The 20,385-nt window shown below is 36.5% G+C and overlaps 1 protein-coding gene and 1 long non-coding RNA gene across 10 annotated transcripts in view; one reads left to right on the top strand and one right to left on the bottom strand.

The window, feature by feature from the left end:
- SLC4A10 (solute carrier family 4 member 10) overlaps positions 1 to 20,385 on the top strand; it is a 157,076-nt gene that overhangs the window by 60,192 nt on the left and 76,499 nt on the right. For all 9 annotated transcript variants that reach the window (XM_038182598.2, XM_038182601.2, XM_038182596.2 and 6 more), the window contains 3 exons: positions 396 to 477; positions 9,919 to 10,065; positions 19,340 to 19,478. In XM_038182598.2, the coding sequence (XP_038038526.1) occupies positions 396 to 477; positions 9,919 to 10,065; positions 19,340 to 19,478 (368 nt within the window). The remainder of the gene's footprint in view (positions 1 to 395; positions 478 to 9,918; positions 10,066 to 19,339; positions 19,479 to 20,385) is intronic.
- Positions 10,075 to 17,545, bottom strand: LOC140002927 (uncharacterized). The gene is made up of 3 exons (XR_011810606.1): positions 17,332 to 17,545; positions 11,968 to 12,185; positions 10,075 to 10,398 (listed from the first exon to the last, which is right to left on the bottom strand). It is a non-coding gene; the product is annotated as an uncharacterized lncRNA (long non-coding RNA).

Raw genomic sequence — 20,385 nt, forward strand, 5'->3', positions numbered from 1 at the left:
CAGGATATATCCTAAAAACAAAAATAGATGTACTGTCTCTTTCTTCAAGTGCACAAGAATAGAGCTGCTTCAGCCAGACATTTATTTTCTCATTTCTTTCATTGTCCTATTGACTCACGTTTTTCTTAGTTCCTAGTTACTGGAGTTTACTCATTATCTTGCATGTTTTAACAGAACTTCTTCATGTCAAAGTTATCTGTAGTCATACCTCAGTAAAAACTTACATATAAGGAATAGGTTTTAATAATAAAAATGAAACTTAAAGATGTTTGGTTTACAAATGGGAAGAGTAAATAAATAAATAGTAAACACATCCTTGTTTCATAGTACTATTAAGTCTTTCTAATAGATTCCAAATGAGAAGTGGCTGACCTGTTCTTTTTTCTGTTTTGCAGAGAAATGATGAAGAGGCTGTTGTGGATAGAGGTGGAACTCGCTCCATCCTCAAAACTCATTTTGAAAAGGAAGATTTAGAAGGTGAGAGATTATTTTTCTGAGTATTACATTGTCTCTTTCTTCTGAGAATACTGAAACCAAATTCTAATGTGTAAACTACCTGATGGGGATGCAAAAGTGAATGGAATAACTGATGAGTACTATCTCATCAGTTATTTTAAAAAGAGAAATGGTAGTTATTTCTCACAGCAGACAACAGTGGGAATTTGCTAGTTTTCACAGTGCTCTTTAATCAAGTCCTACAGACTAACATGATCCAGACAAACTTTAGATAAGTCTTCTTACCTTTAATTTTTCAAATATGCAAATGCAAGTAGGACTGATAATTTAGTATTTATAATGGCTTCTATACTTTACAATCCTCATGTACTTGCCTTGTCCCATCTCTTGCTGAAGAAAAACATTCTGGAGTGTCACAGATGGGACTGATAGATACACTTAATGATATACACTGCAGAAACTATCTAACATCACCAAGTAGAAGGAAATTGGATGTGGTACTTAGGTACGTGGTTTAGTGGGTAATATTGATGGTAAGGGTACAGTTGGACCAGATAATCTTGGAGGTCTTTTGCAACCTTTATGATTCTATGAAGTAAGCGAGAAGTTGTGAAAACTGGTTTATGATATTGGCCTAATAATTCAGATAGTATCTGAAAGAGTTTCATTTCAGTTTATTTACTGGATCCTAAACTTACTCTGGTTATGAGTGCACTTACACTTGAGGTACGTGACACCAAAGTTGTAATTATTGGGTGACAGTGAATTGCTGTTGTACATGAGTCTCTTTCTAGAATCTTGCTCTTTTATCTTCTGTAGTCTTCAGTCCCTTGATTATATCCTTGGACAACTTAATACTGTTGTTTCTGGTGTCGTTAGAGAAACACTTGGTAGAAGAAGTAGGACCCTCTACCTTCCTTTCTCAATAATCCTGAAACACAGATACTTGTGGTGGAGCCTACCCAGCAAAATGTCCTTTTACTGATGATGATGAGGTGTCATTTTAAGAATGTACAGCTTTCTGGAGAATAACTTAGCTTAGTCACATTGGTAAACTTTAGCATTATGGCAGTCAGAATTACTGTGATGTGTATCTAAGGTTCCACACATAGTTTGTGGAACCTAAAACTCCATCTCAAAATTTGAACAAGTATGTCATTTAAAAATTATGTTCAAATACTATTTTTCACCACCATCCTGTACGTGTAGAGTTGCTCCTGTGAAATATCACTGAAAATATTCTTTTAAAAACTTGATTTTACGATGTTATCAATAAAAATCAGAACACAATAACCTCCAACCCCCCCTTCCAATCTTTCCATCAATTTAAGTTGTTTAGAACATTGAAAAATTCTTTCATTGGCCAATGAGTCTGTTTTTCTTTAAGACAAATCATGCTGCTTCACGGTGTTCTAACAGAACAATTACTCAATGTAAAATCCTTCTTAATGTGGTTAGCTTTCTCAGATAAATTTCGTATCCACTCCGAGATCAGATCAGTGTGTCTTTAAATATATAATTACTGAATCTAGAAATACCAAGTGACTTAAAAAGGGTTGAAAAGATTGTAAATTTTAACAATCCAGTTGCTGTTAATAGCATGTCCATTTGTTTCACAGCACATCTAGGCACTTTTCCATCTGGAAACAGTGGATGTGACTCACAAATGTCACTGTCTTATTCTTACCCAATGTACATTGTGATGTGTTTTGCTAAAAATTTACCTTTTTCCTAATTGCATAACTGACTTCTGCTATAAAATATGGAATTACATAGTCAGGTGCTAATTGCAAAGCTTGGTAAAATCATATAATTAGATAATTAATATGTATTATGCAATTAGCTCTTTGGCAGACATTTAATTGGGTTTATGTTTTAAAAATGTAAATAGCTAGTTACTGAATATTCTAGCAAAGACTAGTTTTGACAGGATTTAAGTTTCAACAGCACTGTATCAGCAACATTTCAAAAACTACAACCTGTGTGAAGAACTAAGGGTTGTTTCAATCTGAAATTCTGGATTCAATTTCCTTTGCTTAATTTTTTGAAATCATAAAACTATTTTGCTATATATTTTTTTTAAACTTTAGACTATCAGCATTCAAATGTCATAATACAGACTTAAATATGTACTAAAATTTCCAATTTAAATTTCTTGGCCTGGCAGATACTTGCATTTGCCTATTTTGGGGCAGCCATTGTGCAAATATGTTGCAAGTACATATCTTGCTGAAAGCACGAAAATATCATCGTGATTAATGCTGCCTGGAAGAACATCCACAAGACCAGAATTTTACCTCAGTCTCTCTAGATCAGTGTTTTCTTTCCCTGAACAGCAGTTTTTTTTTTCTTTTTCTTTCTTTTTTTTTTTTTAAAAAAAAAAGGGAGATATGAAAGTACTGTAATTCCTGTTCTATGGGAGCAGAAGAGACACAGTGTTCATCTTAATGCCAATAATGAGACTTGCAGTATATACTTCAGATTGTATCTTTTTGCTTCAGCTTTGTAATGCTTCAGAAGTAGATTGTGTGCAGAGCTCTGGCATTCAGATTTTCAGCATGAATGATTTTTCCACGTAATTCATTTTTACTGAGTTGTCAGCTCAAGATCAGTCACTAATACAGAACAGGTCATTCGTCTGATTGTCGCATTAATAAAGGGACAGAGGAATTGTTCCTAAAAGCAAAACAAGAAGCCTATCTCCCTTGGTTATAATCGCATGTTTTGCATGTTGCCTTTCAGTGTGTGTACAGAATAAAGTTCCTACTGTAATAAATATGGTCCTATTTTTATCAGTGGTGGAATTCTTAAGTGGGAATTCAGCATTGATTCTGGATGCTGAAGTATTTAATTGTAGAACGACAGGTAGTATAGTACCTGTACGGAAAGCAGGTAGGAATGATTTCATTAACAGATGGGCACATCAAGAGAGTTGCACGCAGCCTACTCCTTGTTGTTATCTCTGGCTCTCTGCAATTGCTTCAGTTGCCTCTGACAAAATGGGTACATGTACTTCATGTTTCTATCAAAGATGAAAAGTATTTAGATTGATCTGTATGTGTTCGCAGATTTCAGATGCTTTGAGTTCATCTGCTTAGACCTGCTCAGACTTTAGGACTATAAATATATGCAGAAACTGCATAGATATACAAAAGAATTGGCACTAAGTGCACTTAGGCTAAGATCTTTTGTTTATGCTTGCCATATTAGCTAAGAGTGAAAAATGACTGTTCCACTGTTGTCCTTGCTATGGGTGGTCAGCTGCATATCCCGGGATCTTTGCAGCAGGATTGCAGAACTGCTGTGGGTGTTCCTGTGGCCTGGTTTGAGAAGCAGCTTTGACACGGAGATGGCTGGAGATGGGATTGTTAGGTGGAGGCCCAGGTGTGAATCAGGAATGAATTCTGGCTCTGATGAAGCAAATCCAAAATGGTCCTTGACTCAGAGAAGTCAAGATTTTGCTCAAGCTGTTTTTGCCTTGTACATTTTATCTGCCTAAGTATTATGAGAAAAATTTGTCTTGTGGGAAATCAAGTTTGCCTTCTTTTATGTCTCCCAAGATACATAAAACATGGTATCTAGTATATAAATCATGTACATGAGAATATGCATTCTGACACCTTGGATAATGTTTAGATTATGTGAATTGATTACCAAAAGTCACAAAAGACTTCAAGCTAAATTAGGAAATAAACATCACTAGAACAACGCTGAATACGATGCAGAAGCCGATGATTTATAAACCAAAATTTAATTTGAAAATTTGGTGTGCATGTAGAGATCCTTTGTAGAGAAGCAACATTCATGAAGATTAATTTTGATAGTAGATGTCTTGCTGACCAAAAAAAAGAGAAGTCTGAGAGGGTTTCATTGTTCTCTTTTGAACGAAGATATCATAGTTCTTATTTCTTTTTTTGATTTCTTCTAGGTTGTGACAGTGAATTAAAATCATTTTCTTGAAATTTTGATTATGTACAGTTAGGGTTTATGTACGAAAAAAGTCATTGTGATTGATCTCTAATCTACATTTATTATTTAGTAAAAATCAGAGTGGTTCCAGAGCAGGTAAGTAGGTTTCTCAGTCTCAGAAACTGGTTGTTTTTGTAGAAATAACATAATAGTGGACCTGTCTGCCACTGACATTATTTACCTGCAAATTAATGGGACCTAGCAGCTCACAGGACTGAAAGAACATTAATCATTATTAACCTGCTGGCCTTACTTCAGCCTTGCCCCTGCATGGAAGAAAGTCAGCTACTAATTCTGCTTGGCTGGACAGGAACACTGACCAAGGTCTCCCCTACCGCTGAATTCCTGGATGCTACAGCCTATTGAAAATAATTTGTTATCTCATCAGTACAGATCCCCTGCTTCAAGCCTCCTTGCCCCTGTTTCCCTTGGGTGCTCTGTTCATCCTGACGGTCTGATCTACCTCGTGCTCCCTGTGACAATGTTGATTATGCTTAGAGGAGCAGAATATAAACCTTAGAAGTAAAAAGTCTGAGAGAGATTTGGGTTAGTCTGTGCTTGTAATGTCGGATGTGTACAGCTGTAGCTGTCTATGAAAAGGTCTCTTAGAAAGAGCCATTTTGCCTTTACAAGCACAGAATTCTTTCACTACAGACTCCAGCTTGTTCCTTTGTCATTTCCAAGGCATGTCTTTCTGTAGTACCTCTCATCTAGTCATCTGCTTTTACCTATGTCTCAAAATATTCCTCAAAATCTCACTTACTTTTTTCTCTTAAGCTGTGCTTTCATTGTTGCCTAGGCAGTTGCCCAGTTTGGTCCCTTTTGGAGGGTCTCTTGTCACTTCCCAGGTGTTCAATGTCCATGGGAGGGGGATTCACCTCACAGATTAGTGAATAATGCTGCTGGACATTTTAGCAAAATCACTTTGAAGGTTCACATGAAGAGTAATGAAATAATGAAAGCAGAGAAGTTACTACATAGTGTTGGCTGAAAGTCATGGTATGTTGTTGCTTTGGGTTTTGAAGTTTGATTTTGCTCTGAACTTCACTGAAAAGAAACCTGCTCAATATTTGTGGGAGCTAATATTTCCAAATATTTCACCCCGTAAAATTCCAATAAGTGAAATTGACATAAAACAACTAATTCCATAATAAAAAGCTATCTATGTTAATGGAAGATGTGTGAACAGAGAAAGGTTGAATTTGTTCTGCTTTGAACTTTGCATAATCTTGTGGGTCACGATCGCAACATGAGGACATTTGTACCTACAAAATATTTCAGTGAAATTTTCACAATCTGTTAGTAGAATCTCATTCTTTTTTACCAGACCATTCACCATTATTAGAGAATGCTGCATAATGTGCATGAAAAAATTGAAACACCACGAGAGAAATATTTAGTCCTTTACATAGCTATTCTTTTTGTTTGTATCTTCCTTACTTGTAACTAATAGAAATATAGGTCACTTTCTTCCTCAGATAAACAGCAGTGGAATGTGCACGCATGTCTGAGGAGATCCTTTTACATTCTGTTTCTGCTGACTTTTTTTTTTTTTTTAATTGTCTGGAAGGTCTGAGGTCTGATCTTGTCATAGGACTGTGCACGCAGTGTCTCTGGACTCCTCTGGAGCAACATAGGGAATTAGGAAGTGGACTTAAAAATGCAGTTAAAAAGATGTTTTTTTTTAGTCCACCTACAACCTGGAAAAATGTTTTGTTAAAAGGGTCTGTTTGTTGGGAAGGCAGTGATCGATCGGTGTCCTTTAAAAATGTCCTTTAATGATTTTAGAGCAATGCTCTCATGCTCCATATTCAGTATGTCCTTAATGCTTTCTTGGGCCAGGGATATGGTTTTAGAGATTTCTGTATAATTTCTGTTGCATTTTAACCTAGAACATAAGTTGCACATATGTTCTAAAAAAAATGGGGAGACTTTGTCCGTTTCTCCAAATGACAGCATGGCAGAAAGGTGAAAAATGGCCCTTGAGCAAACAATATCCACAGACAGCCATGTAAACTGTTGGTTTAGGAAGCACAGCTTTTGTCTTTTCTGCTTTCTCTTTAGCTCTGCCTCCCTGCCGCACTACAATAACGAATAATGAGTCATGTACTCTCAACTCCTACACAATTCACCATAATCACTTTTTCTCCTATAGTTTTTTTTTTTTAACTCTACATGGACTGCTGGTTTTCTGTCTCTACCTCACTGTTGATTTTGAGTACACAGAACACTGCATTTGGTTCAGCTTTAGCTGGCAATACATAAAAGATGCTTCAAGGCTGTGAATGTTTTATAGAGGAGTGAGAACCCCGCATTCTCCTGCTGAGGTCAGTTGTCACTGGGGACTTGAACCACTGGCAATATTCTCTCTCAAGGCATCTTGACTTTGCAGTGCGTTTCCTTAGTAGGTCACAAAAGCCTGCCTTTGCTCTCTTTCTGGAAATGTTTCAAGAACCATCTGCCCCTGCCCATTGTGCCCATGAGCAGCGACCTGTAAGCCTGGGTCTCAGCAGGGGCCCAAGACAGAGCTGAATCATTGCTGGTGGGAAGAAGCAGAGGCAGATGTACCATGAGCACCAGGAGCTCGTGAATGTCTAGATCCAGAACAGCCCCCTTTTATGCAGCAGGCACCAACTTGCCTGATTCACTGAAAGAACACCTTGGATGCATGGAGACCTGTGGAGCCTCTACTGATGGGGAAGCAGGGAGGTGAAAGTGCTTTGTGTGTGTGTTCTGCCTACCAAGAGTGTGCATGCGTGTGTGTTTTCTGTGTACAGTTGTTTGGAAGGAGAATGAGCGGAACTGGGGCAAAAAAAGGTCACACTCTTAGCATTCCATTAAAAAGATCTTGATTTGTCTAAATTAAAGGAAGCACGTAAATTCCTTTCTCTCCATCTGTATTTTCTCTTGCAATGTCACGTCCATTCAGACAACTGTAATGGGATTTCCAATTCCCACAAGTTCTTGAGTTAGGCCATCAAACACCATTAATTACAATGAGATATATGTTTTCAAAGCTTTACAAGTTCCACTAAATTAATTTCCTTTCCATTTGTTTCATGAGTAAGCCTAGAACAAGCTTCTGTTTTGAAGACCCAGAATGCCAAGTTTTGAAGGTGTTTTTTAGGTCTGTCATTTTCAAGCACTGTGCTAAAAAGGTTTGCTTTTCTGAAGTTGCCTTCTTGCATAGTTAATTTGCTACTGGTTCTTAAAATAAAATCTAGGTGTAAGGAAAAATTTATTCTGTGGAATACAGTAACCCTAAACAACCCTGTACTTAGATTTTATTTTGAGAAATGTCTCTGCAGGATGGGTTTATATTAATAATGTATGTTTCATTTTTGTCTTTTCTAGGGCAAAGATTTTATACCTCCATGTGTTCACAGTACAATACCCTTTTTCTTCAGAAATTTAGAATAAATCCCAATTTTACATGAGCTTATATGTGCTTTCATCTGTCTAAAAATTAAGTATAGTTAACAGGATCCCTTTAAAATCTTTTATAATATAATTTGGATTTATTAATCCTGTAAAATTAAAAAAGCACTTTATAACAATGTTTTTGTTTCTCTAATCTGTAAAATATTTTTACTTATGGAGTGTTTTAATGCTTTGAAGGTAAACTGCAAGAGGCCAAAGCCTCTTACGCTATCAATGCATAGGTTTAAGTTAACACTATATTCTGAGTTTTGTTCCCTGAGTATGTGCAATTTGATTGAGAATAATCTTTTTTTAATAAATTATTTATACAATTTAACAGTGGATTTGTAGAATTATATAAAGGACATTGCAGAGCATATTAGCCTATTGCATTTCTTTAATAAACTTTCAGATTGTATATTAATTCTATTTTCTCAGATATTTATATTATTTCCATTTATGTAGTATATAAATAATATATATGTAATTTATACAATACATATATTTTATTTAAATGTATTTCAAAACATTGTTTTGATTTTTTTTTCTACCTAAGGAAGCAAACAAGAATGTGTTGAGTACTACATTCCTGTTGTCCTTTGGTATCATTTTAATGAATTCTTTTTATGGAATGCATTTTTCCTCGTTTCATGCGCTACTGATTGCAATACATTTGAAATACACTAAAGGCAGCAGTTCTTTTTAAATAATTTCTTGGGTTAAATGTAATAAGTAAGAAGAAAGAGGTATGTTAAATTAATACATTTTCAACTCATGGCCTTTGCTTCAGAAAAATGTCCTGACCATACAAGAATAGTACCCAAAACTGATGTCTGCTTTCTAGTTCCCTCTACACCATCCCAAGTTGAGGAAATAAACTAGTGTGGTGTCCAGAGCCTGGTCTCCAGCTTCTTTAGTTCTGCCTCTGCAGAGAATTCCTGTCGGCTTTGAATTTCTTTGATGTATTGTGACAAATAGCCGCCTTGCTGTGTTTTCTGCCCCCACTGGAGTCTCCATGGGATTAGAGATCACGTGCTACCTTAGCTTAATGTTCTTGACCTTTTTCAAATGATTGACGCTGCTGAATGATTGCAGCAAAGCAGCAATTATCCGCTAGCTGTGTTATGCTCATTTCAAGGAGAAAATAAATGTTATTTGAGATGAGTAATCTGGACTATGTCTTTCTGCTGAGTAAATGTAGGAGACCTGCCTATAGTGAGTCATGATTTCTTTCCCATTTGTTCTCTTTTTTGGTACTTTCTACATGTTTCCCCTGTGCTCTCCCCCTTGTGAATGCTTTACTGTGTGCTCTGATCCTGCTAGCCTACATAGCTAAGGGAGCTAAATCTTCTGGGCTTGATCAGCAATATAAATTCCTCAGGCTCAAAGATGGTGGCAAGCATAGCAATGTGTACCTTCTCATTTACTTTTTGAAATAAAATAGGAAAAATGAAAGCACCCTAACCTACCAGCTATGTGTATTTATGATGTAAATATGATGTCAGTAAAATACCTTGCACAGGGATTTTGTAGTCTAGCTTCCATGGTGTTTCATTCTTTTTTCAGTCTTTTTTATTTTTATTTTTTTCCCTTCAGTGAATTTCCTACAAGAATTCTGTCAAGGTTTGGCTCATAAATAGCAATGAGTTTTGTAAAGTTCCTGTACACACAAGGCAAACAGCAACTTTACCAAATGTTCAATGCAAAGAGATCCATGTGTCTCTGTGATATTACTGTTTTGGAAGACATTTTACAGAACACCTGTCTGGCTTTAATCAAAGTTCACACACAGAGATGCAATATATATATATATATATATATATATATGTATGTTTAAATCTGGCACTGTATCACATGGACTTCAAAACTGGGATTTTGTCCTGTATCTGGAAGTTGTATATGTGTGACACTATAGTATCTTTATTGCAATTAATAATATTACAACTACTAACATAATGGTAATTAATATTATTACAATTATAACAATCACATCATCAATTATATTATAGTTATTAATATTTTTATTTTTTTGCCACAGCCTCTTTTTAAAAGGTAACTTTTTTTTACCTATAGGCCATCGAACGTTGTTCATTGGAGTTCATGTGCCACTGGGTGGAAGAAAGAGTCACAGACGCCATAGGCATCGTGGACATAAACACAGAAAGAGAGACAGAGAGCGAGATTCAGGATTAGAAGACGGGAGAGAATCTCCTCCTTTTGGTAAGTTAAATTTTATTTCTGTGTCTTTTAGTAATAAACATCAGTACAACTATGCACGGTCTATCCTCCTGTTATTGTTGTGATATCATTAGGAGCAGAGTTCTGGAGAACTTAGTAGAGGCTGTGTTGTCCCAGCTGAAGAGACAATATTTGTTCCTCTGATGAATGTCAGCAACCAGGGGTGGTTAATGAGTGACAAACTTCAGTAATTCCTATTTCTGTAGGAGACTGTCCATGAGCGTTCACGTAAAGGTAGAGTGCCATGACCACTGAGGTGGAGTAAGTGCTTTATGGCACCAGTAGTGCTCAGTGAAGATTCTGGAGTATTTTCCCCTAAAACAACATAAAGGAGTTGTGTTTTTTTACAATTGTTTTTGTAACAATGCTGGTGTCACTGAAGCTGTAGTGTTTTAACAGACCTAAACGATCCAGATGGCGTTTGCTTTTTTCCTTACATGATACTGTAAGGTGCCGTTATGAGATGAGTCTCTTAAGGACTTGAGAACAAATGGGAAAAATACCTTTCAATGAACAAACCTTAAAATAACACAAAACTCCTGAAGTTCTCAAAATTTTAAATTCAAAAACACTATAGAAAGCAGAAAAAGGTAGTAATGAATAGATTAGGCAAGCTTTGTCTCAAAATATACAAATATTCTTTGCTATTCATGTGTACTGAAAATGTGTAAAAGCATGTGTACTGAAATGTCCAAGGCTATAATAAGTACTAAAAATAGAATGGAAGCATGTATAGGAAACCCTTTGTCAGTGAGCAAATGAAGAATGTTTTTAAATCATTAGAGAAATATGCGAATGTAGTTTTAGGTTACAGAATGGTAATCATAAGATAATATTTTAATCTTAGGTATATATTATGTGTGTTGAAAGCTTTAGAATAGTAGATTATAAATGCTGATGGTTGTGTATTTTAAAGACCTTGAAATACTTAGGTATTTCACAAGGATCTTACATTCATGAGAATGAAGCAGAAAGACTTTTCCAAACTTAGATATGAGAAGTTTTTAAGAGTGAAGAAAAAATTGGCTGAATTGGTTCTGTCTGGAATGTATTTCAAATGTATGAAGACCCTATACTATATTGAAATCAGTTTCTTGGAAAACAGCAGAGTTCATAAATTATTAAATAGCTTTCAAATAGAATATGCATATATACATATAATGTCAGAGTAAAGAGAAACAATTGAAAGTTACATTAGCCAAGAAGTGAGATATCTTACTCTATGAAGCGATGTCTTCTGTTGAGTCATCTGGTTTTATTTAAGTGCCAGTATGTGACACGTTTTGGCTGAAAATTTAGCTCTGTTCTTTCAACTTCTGGAGACCTAGGCTTGTGTCCTTCTTAATGTCAAAAGTAAAAATGAACTACACTGGCTCAGTTTAATAGTATTTGACAGTTGTGCAAACAAGATGTGCTCTTCAACGCAATCCTGTGTAGAGTGAAAATCAACCTATATTCAAGTGAGCTCCAAGAGTGGAATAGCAGTAATACAGGTATACTTGTTTGAAATAAATGCAAGACTGCACTTTTGTAAGTCACATTTTCACTTATGAAGGAATTATAGCTACCACTTAAAGGGTGTGTGAATCTTGGCACATAAAACTATTACTTTTATAATGCCCAAGACAGAAAAGATACAGGCCAGAACATCTCAGTCTTCTTCAGATCCAGAATGCCAAAGATAATCTTTAAAATGTTTGAGTGATTACAGTTATTTTTCTAAGGGAGCCAAAGACAGAACTATCAAACATTTAGAAAAATCTGGAAATATCCAAATTTTCCACCCTGAAATAATATCTAAGTAGTAAAATTTGAGGATTTTTTCCCTCAGCTATTTGGACTCCTGGAAGCTTGGCCAGAGAAAGAGACTTTGAGCTTTGATACCTGTCCATCCAGGCAGAAACGTGGCATCTTCTATCCAACGGTGAAATAGATTTGTCTTTGTAAAGCTTAAAATTATACCAGAATGGAGGGGTTAATCACAGTCATAGCAGGCAAACAAAACTATTCATTGTTGGTAGTCTACATCCACAGCTTTTGCTGAGGATTTTCCTTACAGGAGTTATAGGCAGCTTGCTGTGCTGTCAGGGGAGAAGCATCACCTATACAGAGAAAAGAAGCATAGTTTTTCTATAATTTATTTATTCAGAGGCAGTAAAGGATAATTCTCTTACTAAATCTGAATCCACTAAACTGCAATCATGCTTCTTATCTCTCATTCCCCATGACCCCAAGGTTGTAACAGAACCCAGAGGCTCAGGGAAGTTGCGAGGAGATGAATGAGCTTCCTCTCCTCAATGCATAACTCAAGATGAGGAACTGTGCTACCTAAGAGAACAGATCTGAAATAATCCCTTAATTCACGAATCATTCTGACTTAATTTAACATGCAGAAATGTGCTTAGCTCCCTCTCGCCATAGAGCCCTTTTAATGCATTTCTGCTGAATAGTAGGAGGCTGCGTTCTTGGGAACTGGGGAGGAGGATGATAAAAAAAAAAAAAAAAGCATTTCAACAAGCAGGTGCAAGAAGAAAGATAGAGAAAATAAGCACTGTGCAACCAGCTGATGGAAAACAGCGCTTTGAAGTAAGTCAGAAAAATACATGAGGATTTTTGTGTTACAAGAGAATAAATTAGCAATGTTTTGAAGCGGTGAAGCATGAAAGGAGGTATAATAAAGACAAAAGATGCAAGAACTGAATAATAGAGATGCTGGAAGAAGTAAAGGCCTGAAATATTAAGACATGAAGTGCTCCATACTGCTCAGTTAACCAAGAATGGGATAAAGCTTTTTTTGGTCATAATTTATAGCTGCATAATTTATAACTTCATCTGTGAAGTTTCTGTAGGTGCAGATCTTGCTTTGCTATCACTCTGCAGACAGGGAGCTGCACTGTGCACATGGTGCAGTGGGGCTGTGACTGCCCCCACTCAGAGTGGACAGGTGCACACCTGGTTCCAATCTAGTGAAAAACAAGTTTTTAAACAGCTTTCTTTGTATCAAATGGCTGGAAAACACCTGTATTCAATGTAATACCTATGGTTGGAAGCTTCCTGGTAATCCCTCTGAGTCCTGTCTGGGAAAGCTATACCAGCTACTGTCTGAGAGATGGTTTCTGCAGATAATGTATTTGGAACATTCTGATGGCTGCGCAGAAGCTTTTTTTTTTTTTTTTTTTTTTTTTTTTTTTAAATCTCCTACTGTCACTCTTCAAAAATAACCCAAATGTTCTCTGTGTGCAGATTCAGAGTTTGTAGACAAGTAATATGTGGAATATGTATTTAGTGGAAGAAGAAGGAGTGAGCCCTGTCATTTGGGGGTGCAGATTACTTAATGAAATTTTATGTTTGTTTTCCCCACATCTGTGTCTCACTGTCTGTCTGTTGCTTCTTGGTGGGATGAGGTTTCTCAAGAGGTTTCCATTTTGTCATAACAATGCACCTTTGCATAATTTTCAGATTACGTGGCTTGTTCATGGAGAGGCTTTTTTGGGTAGAAAAATTGGAAGCTAAGCAATTACAACATCTTGACTTCTACCATCTTGTCTTATAATTTTTGGAAGGAAAAAAAGAGAAAAGAGAAATCTAGGGAAGTTACCTACTCTAGTTAAAATGCAGCAATTCTGTTCACTTTACTGAAGAGGGCTATTGGTACAGCTGAAATGTTGCTGTTGTATTTAAGGCCCCAGGTTCATGCTTTAAGCTACCCTCCTCCACAGCTTTCCTGTGGTGCAAGTATTGTGGCTGCTCTGTGAATTAAATTAAGGAATTGATTCAGGTTAAAACTAATTTGGCAAAAAAGCTGTCTCTAGGCAGTAGCAGCTCCCCAGTGCTATTTCCTGGGAGGGCAATGGGGGCCAGCGCCTTCTGGTGCGAGGCTACAAGCTAACAGGGACAGCTCTGTCAGCTCTGCCAGTTGTGGTGGCAATGAAAGTATGGTGCAGATTTCCCTTTGTCTGGTAGGTTTACAGTTGGTATGCACGTGGATTTTAGTGTCAATTTTGAGTGGTTTCTGTTTTGGGATAGAATGGGGTAGAATAGCAAAACATCAGCTCTCTTCAGCATGTCTTTTTAAGGACAGGTTTTGTGAAGGTAAAGTGAACGCAGCTGTGAGGGTTTGATTTCAGTATTGTGTGGTGTCTTCTAGGACTAGACAACAGCAGGACTTATGCAAGGTTTTTTTAGTTTTTGTATTTTATTTATTTTATTTTTAACCTGGCTTTAATATTTCTCCAGTTTTAAAGAGGCTTAAGTTTGTAATTTATGATACTAGATGTAGCAAGGGAAGCTGAGCCGGCCTGGAGCTGAACTGAGCAGAGGACTGTACACATGAAGGTAATGCAGGCAAAAATGTGAATTGCAAAGGGGGACTTCTCTAGAGGGGCTAAGGGAAAGTATAACCAAAGGACTAAGTTAACTATGTTCAGTAGCTGATCTCAAACCTCAAAGGGATATTAATGGGGAAAATCAATTTATCTGTGAACAGTACAGGTGTAGGAGAATTCCCCTACCCTTAACTATATGCTTTGTCTGCCAAAGGATGAACTTGGAAGTTTGAATCTCTGGGCAGCTAGGGAACAGGTTGCAGTACATCTGGATTATAGAAATGTATCATAACAGCAGTTTAAAGAGTCTAGCTAAAAGAGGAGAAATAGAAGCTTGGGGATTGTCCGTATTGTGAGATACAAAAGATAAGATTATTTGTCACAGCCCTGAGGTAATGGAAACGATTAATGTGAGGAAAATGCAGTTTCCTGAAAACAGAGAAGCAAGCAGGGGAATATAGTTTCTCCCAATCTAACACAGTTTCTAAGATCTTTTGAAGAGATTTTCAGATGTGTGTTGTGTGTTTACTATTTTATAAGTACTTTAGTAATGTAAATTTTCTTTTAATTTCCCTACCATATTTTGTAAGTAAAAATTATGATCCCTACATTTGCTGACTGGGGCAAAGTCTAATCCATACTGGATGGAGATGGGGGGAGAGCCCCCATCCGTTGCTTCCTTGGTGAGCACAAGCAGGAGGAGAAGGAATGTTTGTTTGTGTCTGAGGTGCTGCTGTCTTTTCTGTGATCCTTGGAATTTTTCACTCCACCTCCTCTTCACCTGAGGTGAACTGCTGTCCGTGTCAACTATGTTACACCAGTTCACACCCTGTCTGCAGCCTGTCATATGCAGAGAGCAACCAAAAAAATGTTTGTGTATTTAATGTTGCTTTAATGAGAACGCACAAGGGCATGAGGCAATAACTAAATCTTGTCTACGACGTTTACTATCTTATGCAAACTTCTGTAATGTAAACTTTGTTTCAATGTTTAGTGTGTTTCCTAGCTTAGAAAAATAATTTTTCATTCCTCTATCTACTGACCCCCGATGGAAAGTATTAGCCTGTTAATACTGATCTGGAACGCAGGTTCCCAACAGGCTTAGAAATGCTGAATCCTATTCTGATAAGTGAGGTAATAGAGTAAGTATTTCCAGAAATACATGTTTGTACCCTTTTTAGAGTTAATCAAGAGTAGAGGACAAAATGTGGAATACATGTGGTATGCACCCAAAGCTGTGTTTCTGTTTGTGGCATGGCTTGGCCAGAGTGCGTGCAGTTCCGCTCTGAGGAGGAGTTCACTGAGAGGAGAGCTGGCACAGGCTCTTTCTGGGCTGGGCTTATGTGGAGGGGTTAAAAATGATTCTTGTTTATCCCAACCCGAGTCTTGCATTCACCTTGTTCCCTAAGGCAAGAGGGAGCTGTGATGATCAAGGAGTATGGTTGTAGTTGGGGTGGCTTAAAAGAGGAAAATGCCAGTCATGGTTCTTTCCGATGTGTGTTTTATGAGGCAGGATGGCAGTACAGGCCATTGTTCCTCCTGGCCTGCACTCCGTGCTGTTCCAGGAAGCAGCTTTACTTGTTGTCGTCTGGGAATTAACTTATTAGCAGTTCTGGCTTTCAGCTCTGTTCTTTTGGCATGTCTGTATCTTCCTTTTGGCTTAGGGATGTTAATGACTTTACATTGAAGGTAATCAAAGTACTGAGTGGTATGTCAGGTTCACTTCCTTCCTGCAGTACTGAATCCCAGCATGAGTGAATTGATGCTTTTGACAATCCTGTATCCACCTCTTAATTTCTACGCTTCTGATAGGGCTGTGAAGGTACAGACTTTTAAACTTGGAATTCCTAGGTGTTTCACGTGGGTTTTGAATTTGAGGTATCGGAGGTGGTTTGGGTGTCTGTGTGAGTGCTACGTGGGTGATGTGAGCATTAGCAGAGGGCTCCCATGGGCTGGTGGAGCAACAGCAAATAGAAAGCTGCTTCAACTTTTCCTGACTGAGATGGCTCAGACTGCTTTCTGTGCAATCCTAGCAGGTTCTGAAGGATTTCCTGAGCTGGTGATGAGCTGGTGATGAGCTTACTTGGGAAGAACCACCAGCTGCTTATTGTTCAACTTCAAACTCATGTTGATTCTTATTTCTCTATGGCTAGTGTTAGAAATAATAATTTAACAAATTAGTTCCATTCATTTTTTTCATTTTAGCTGAGTCTAGATTACTTTCATTTCTTTATAAGAGTATGGTTAATAAAATGAAGATTTTTTTCTAACCTGGCTTTACTACTTGAAGGAGTGATGTATTTAAACCAGTTTCTGTTTTCCTAGACTTGAAAAAAATGAGTGTCCTATTTTGCAAATATTTTGCTTTTACACCGAGGATTAAGTTATCACAGTTTGACAGTCAGCAATAGAAGTATCCTTTCATATTGGTTTTGAATCACGCATTACTCATTTTATGTATAACACATTAATGACATATTTGATATTTATTACTCCCATGAATAAGAGCAAAATCCATCTGGCATTACTCACGTGTAATCCTGTTAACTCAGTTTTAGAAGTAAAACCAACAAATCTATTTTTTATCATGTTGCTATTGTTTAATTCTGTTAGAATTTTATCCTTAAAATACAATTATTGTATTACAAACCTAACTTTTCTCAGTTTCCTTGTCTGAAAACTAAGCTGTGGTTTGCATGTTTCAGAAGCAAATACAAATTGAAGCAAAAATGATATCCAGAATCTAGCAGTTAGTTTCATTGATGTGTTAACAAGGAAAAGAGAACTTTGTGCATTTTTTTAATTTATGTCAGTTTTTAACTGTAGTCAGAAGAATTAGCAGTATTAGAATTAGTCAGAATTCTCTGTATGTCAGAGAAAGATGCAGAGCAAACCACAGCAGTAAGGTATTGTTGCTACTTACCGGAATTCAGAAATCCTCTGCTTTCCTTCCCACATTGAAAGTGTGCCTTTGCATGAGTATCACAACTGTCATAAAATGGCAGCTCTGCTATACAACTCTACTCATTTATTAGCAGTAGCTGTTGCTGTAAATTAGTTCCTAGTGCTGATTTTTACCAAGGGTACGGGATGTTCTTGGCAAGGCTTGTTCTCATATTCTCACTGCAGTCCAGCTCTTTACCAGTAGCTTGCTTTCTATGGTCTGTCACTAGTTATATGTGCTTGTCCTTTGTACGTTCAGATCTCATTGATTTTTTTTCCTTCAGGGAAATGGTAACAAATTGCATACTTCTTCACTAGAATGCACATCCTACTCTCAGATCACATCTTGATGTTTGCATTTACTTTTTCCTTACCTAGAATGTACCAACATGTGGATATGAATATGTATCCTGGAGGATATTAAAAAAAAAAAAGGTAGAGGCTGGAAAGGGGGTCTAAAATAGTGGGAAGCTTGAAATGTTGTTAAAGAAAAAAGGAGAGAACAGTGAGAGAAATGAGCAACAGAAGAAAGGGTAAAGTGGAGCTTACTTCCGATTTTTAATGGTTTTACCAGAAGTAATTTCCATCCCCTTAGTTGTCCCCCTGCAGCTCTGTTCTCTAGAGCTTTTAGTAGTATTTGAGCCTCTTTCTTTTCCTGCTATCCTATATCTCACCCTGTTTTTTGCATTCTTTGTTTTTACACTGTGCTAAGGAGAATAAACCTCAAGTGAAAACCATTGTCTTGTTGGTGTTTCATTGGTGTAGTAAGTTTACTTCTATTACAAAAGAGGTATCTTGTTGAATTTAATCAACAAGTTGATTGTTGGACATTTAATTGTTTTTGATTAGTGCTGTATTTGCTCTTCAACATTCAGCGAGTTCTATCATCTGAGTTTTTCCAAAATACAAAGACTTGGAGTGTCCTGTTCAGAGATGCTCTTCGCTGCTGGATGGGAAATAGTGTAGCTTGTCTTACAAATATAGTTGTAAAACAGAACGTCATTTAGACAGTGTTCAAGGAATTGCTGAGCTGTTCTGCTGCATAGTAATTTTCTTGGTTGACTGGCAAGATAGCCTGGCCCCTATCAGCTGTCACAAAGGACTTCTGGTTCTTCTCAGAAATCTAAAATTTATTAGCAGTAAAAATAACTATATTTCTAGAGAGAGTGGTTTCCACCCTGAGTTTCTTAGTCTAAGATTTTCATTTAAATAACCAAATAAGTGTTCTTTGTTTTCCTTTTAATTATTATTTTTTTTAGACTTAAAACATTTGAGCTGTGAATGCTGAATATAAGGAATATTAAAGTATTCTGTGAGCTCTGGAAATTTACTGAGTAATATGAAAGAAAAATAGTATGTCTTTGAAGTGGTCTGAAGTGAAGGATTATAAAGTAAAATAAATAATGATAGAAATGTAAAGGGAAGACAGATACAGGAAGAACAAAATGGGGAAGTTGGGACTAATAAACAGCTTGTTCATCTGAAACAACCATTTTAAAAGGGTCAAGTGATGGTTGGAGTTCCCACTTAAATATTGACATTAGAGAGGTTTCTTTAGGATTCTTTCTCCTGGTAGGTGAAACAAAGAATGCAAATGTAGTAGGCCAGGTTTGTGTGCTCTGCTAGGTCTATAGATACAGACTTACAACGTGTTTTTTTTTTTTTTTTTTTAACAATGGAGTAAACTTCTTTAATCAGCTCTATGCTGATTTTTTTTTTTCTGAGATACCATTTCAGCTTCTAATACTCAGTACTTCTGTACGTCCATATTTAGATGAGTTTACTTAATTTGCTGACTAGACCATTACAGTAAATAGAGATCTGAATCTGAAAGAGTTTGTGTATAAATATTTTTATAATATAAGTCTAATCATGTTTAGTGTGTAGCAGCAAGTCAAGTCAGAGAGAGTCTCAATAATCGTATGAGATTTTAGGAATTTGCTTTCTCTGAGGAAAAAAAAAAGGTGATACTTTTATGTTTCTCCCAGATACTCCATCACAAAGGGTGCAGTTTATTCTTGGAACAGAGGATGATGACGAGGAGCACATTCCTCATGATCTCTTTACTGAGCTTGATGAAATTTGTTGGCGTGAGGGAGAGGATGCTGAGTGGAGGGAAACAGCAAGGTAAGTGTTTACATGATTTGTTAAAAATTATCTGTAGCTATTGGCTGCTGGTGTTCTGAAGAGTGATTTCAAAACTGTGGCAACAGATTCTGGATATACAGCTTAAATAAAACCATAATTTTAATCCTTAAACTGCTAGTGTTATTACAGCATTTGTTGTTTTTCAGAGCCAAATGTTTTCATCTGGATTTATTAAATATAGGTCAGAACAAATATCAAGGGAAAAAATAAAAATAAACATACTATGTATACAAATAATGAATTATTGATTTTATTCATACTTTAGCTCATTATTTTAATATATTTCTAAACTTTATATTATGTTTGAATCCTCAAGAAGCTGATGAAAGGTTAAAGCAGGAATAACATTACTTTTGGAGCAACAAAACTTTCACATATTCTAACAGTGAACAGTTACTTTTGAGATTTCGGATATTCAATGCTGGATTATTTTGCTTCTGCCAAATTATTGTAACAAGACTGCTTAGATTGCATTTTTGCTAAAAATACATTAATACTGGAAAATAAATTTGTTTTTGCATGCTTATTTCCTCAGACATCTAAATGGGGGTATCACGTATACTTAATTTCACTGTTCTTCTTAGAAATTTAAATACCTCGTAAAGTTGCCCAGAAATCTGTGGACCAGACCTTTGGCTACAGTAGGATAAAAATGTGGAATTGCTGAAAGGATTTTGCAAGAAAATATGTATGTGGGCTGTTCGCTTTGCCTTTAATTTTACTGCAAATTCCTACTTTCCCAGAGGGCCACAAAATTTTCTATGACCTTCTCTTCCCTTACGTATTCATAGGAGGGATGGACAGAAGCTAAATATAAATCTTTATGTGTAGAAAATCCTCATGTGGGGATTGTGCTATAAAATTAGTGTAGTAGTGTTCCTAAATA

The sequence above is a fragment of the Anas platyrhynchos genome, chromosome 7 (assembly GCF_047663525.1).
Source record: "Anas platyrhynchos isolate ZD024472 breed Pekin duck chromosome 7, IASCAAS_PekinDuck_T2T, whole genome shotgun sequence".
Taxonomy (NCBI): Eukaryota; Metazoa; Chordata; class Aves; order Anseriformes; family Anatidae; genus Anas; species Anas platyrhynchos.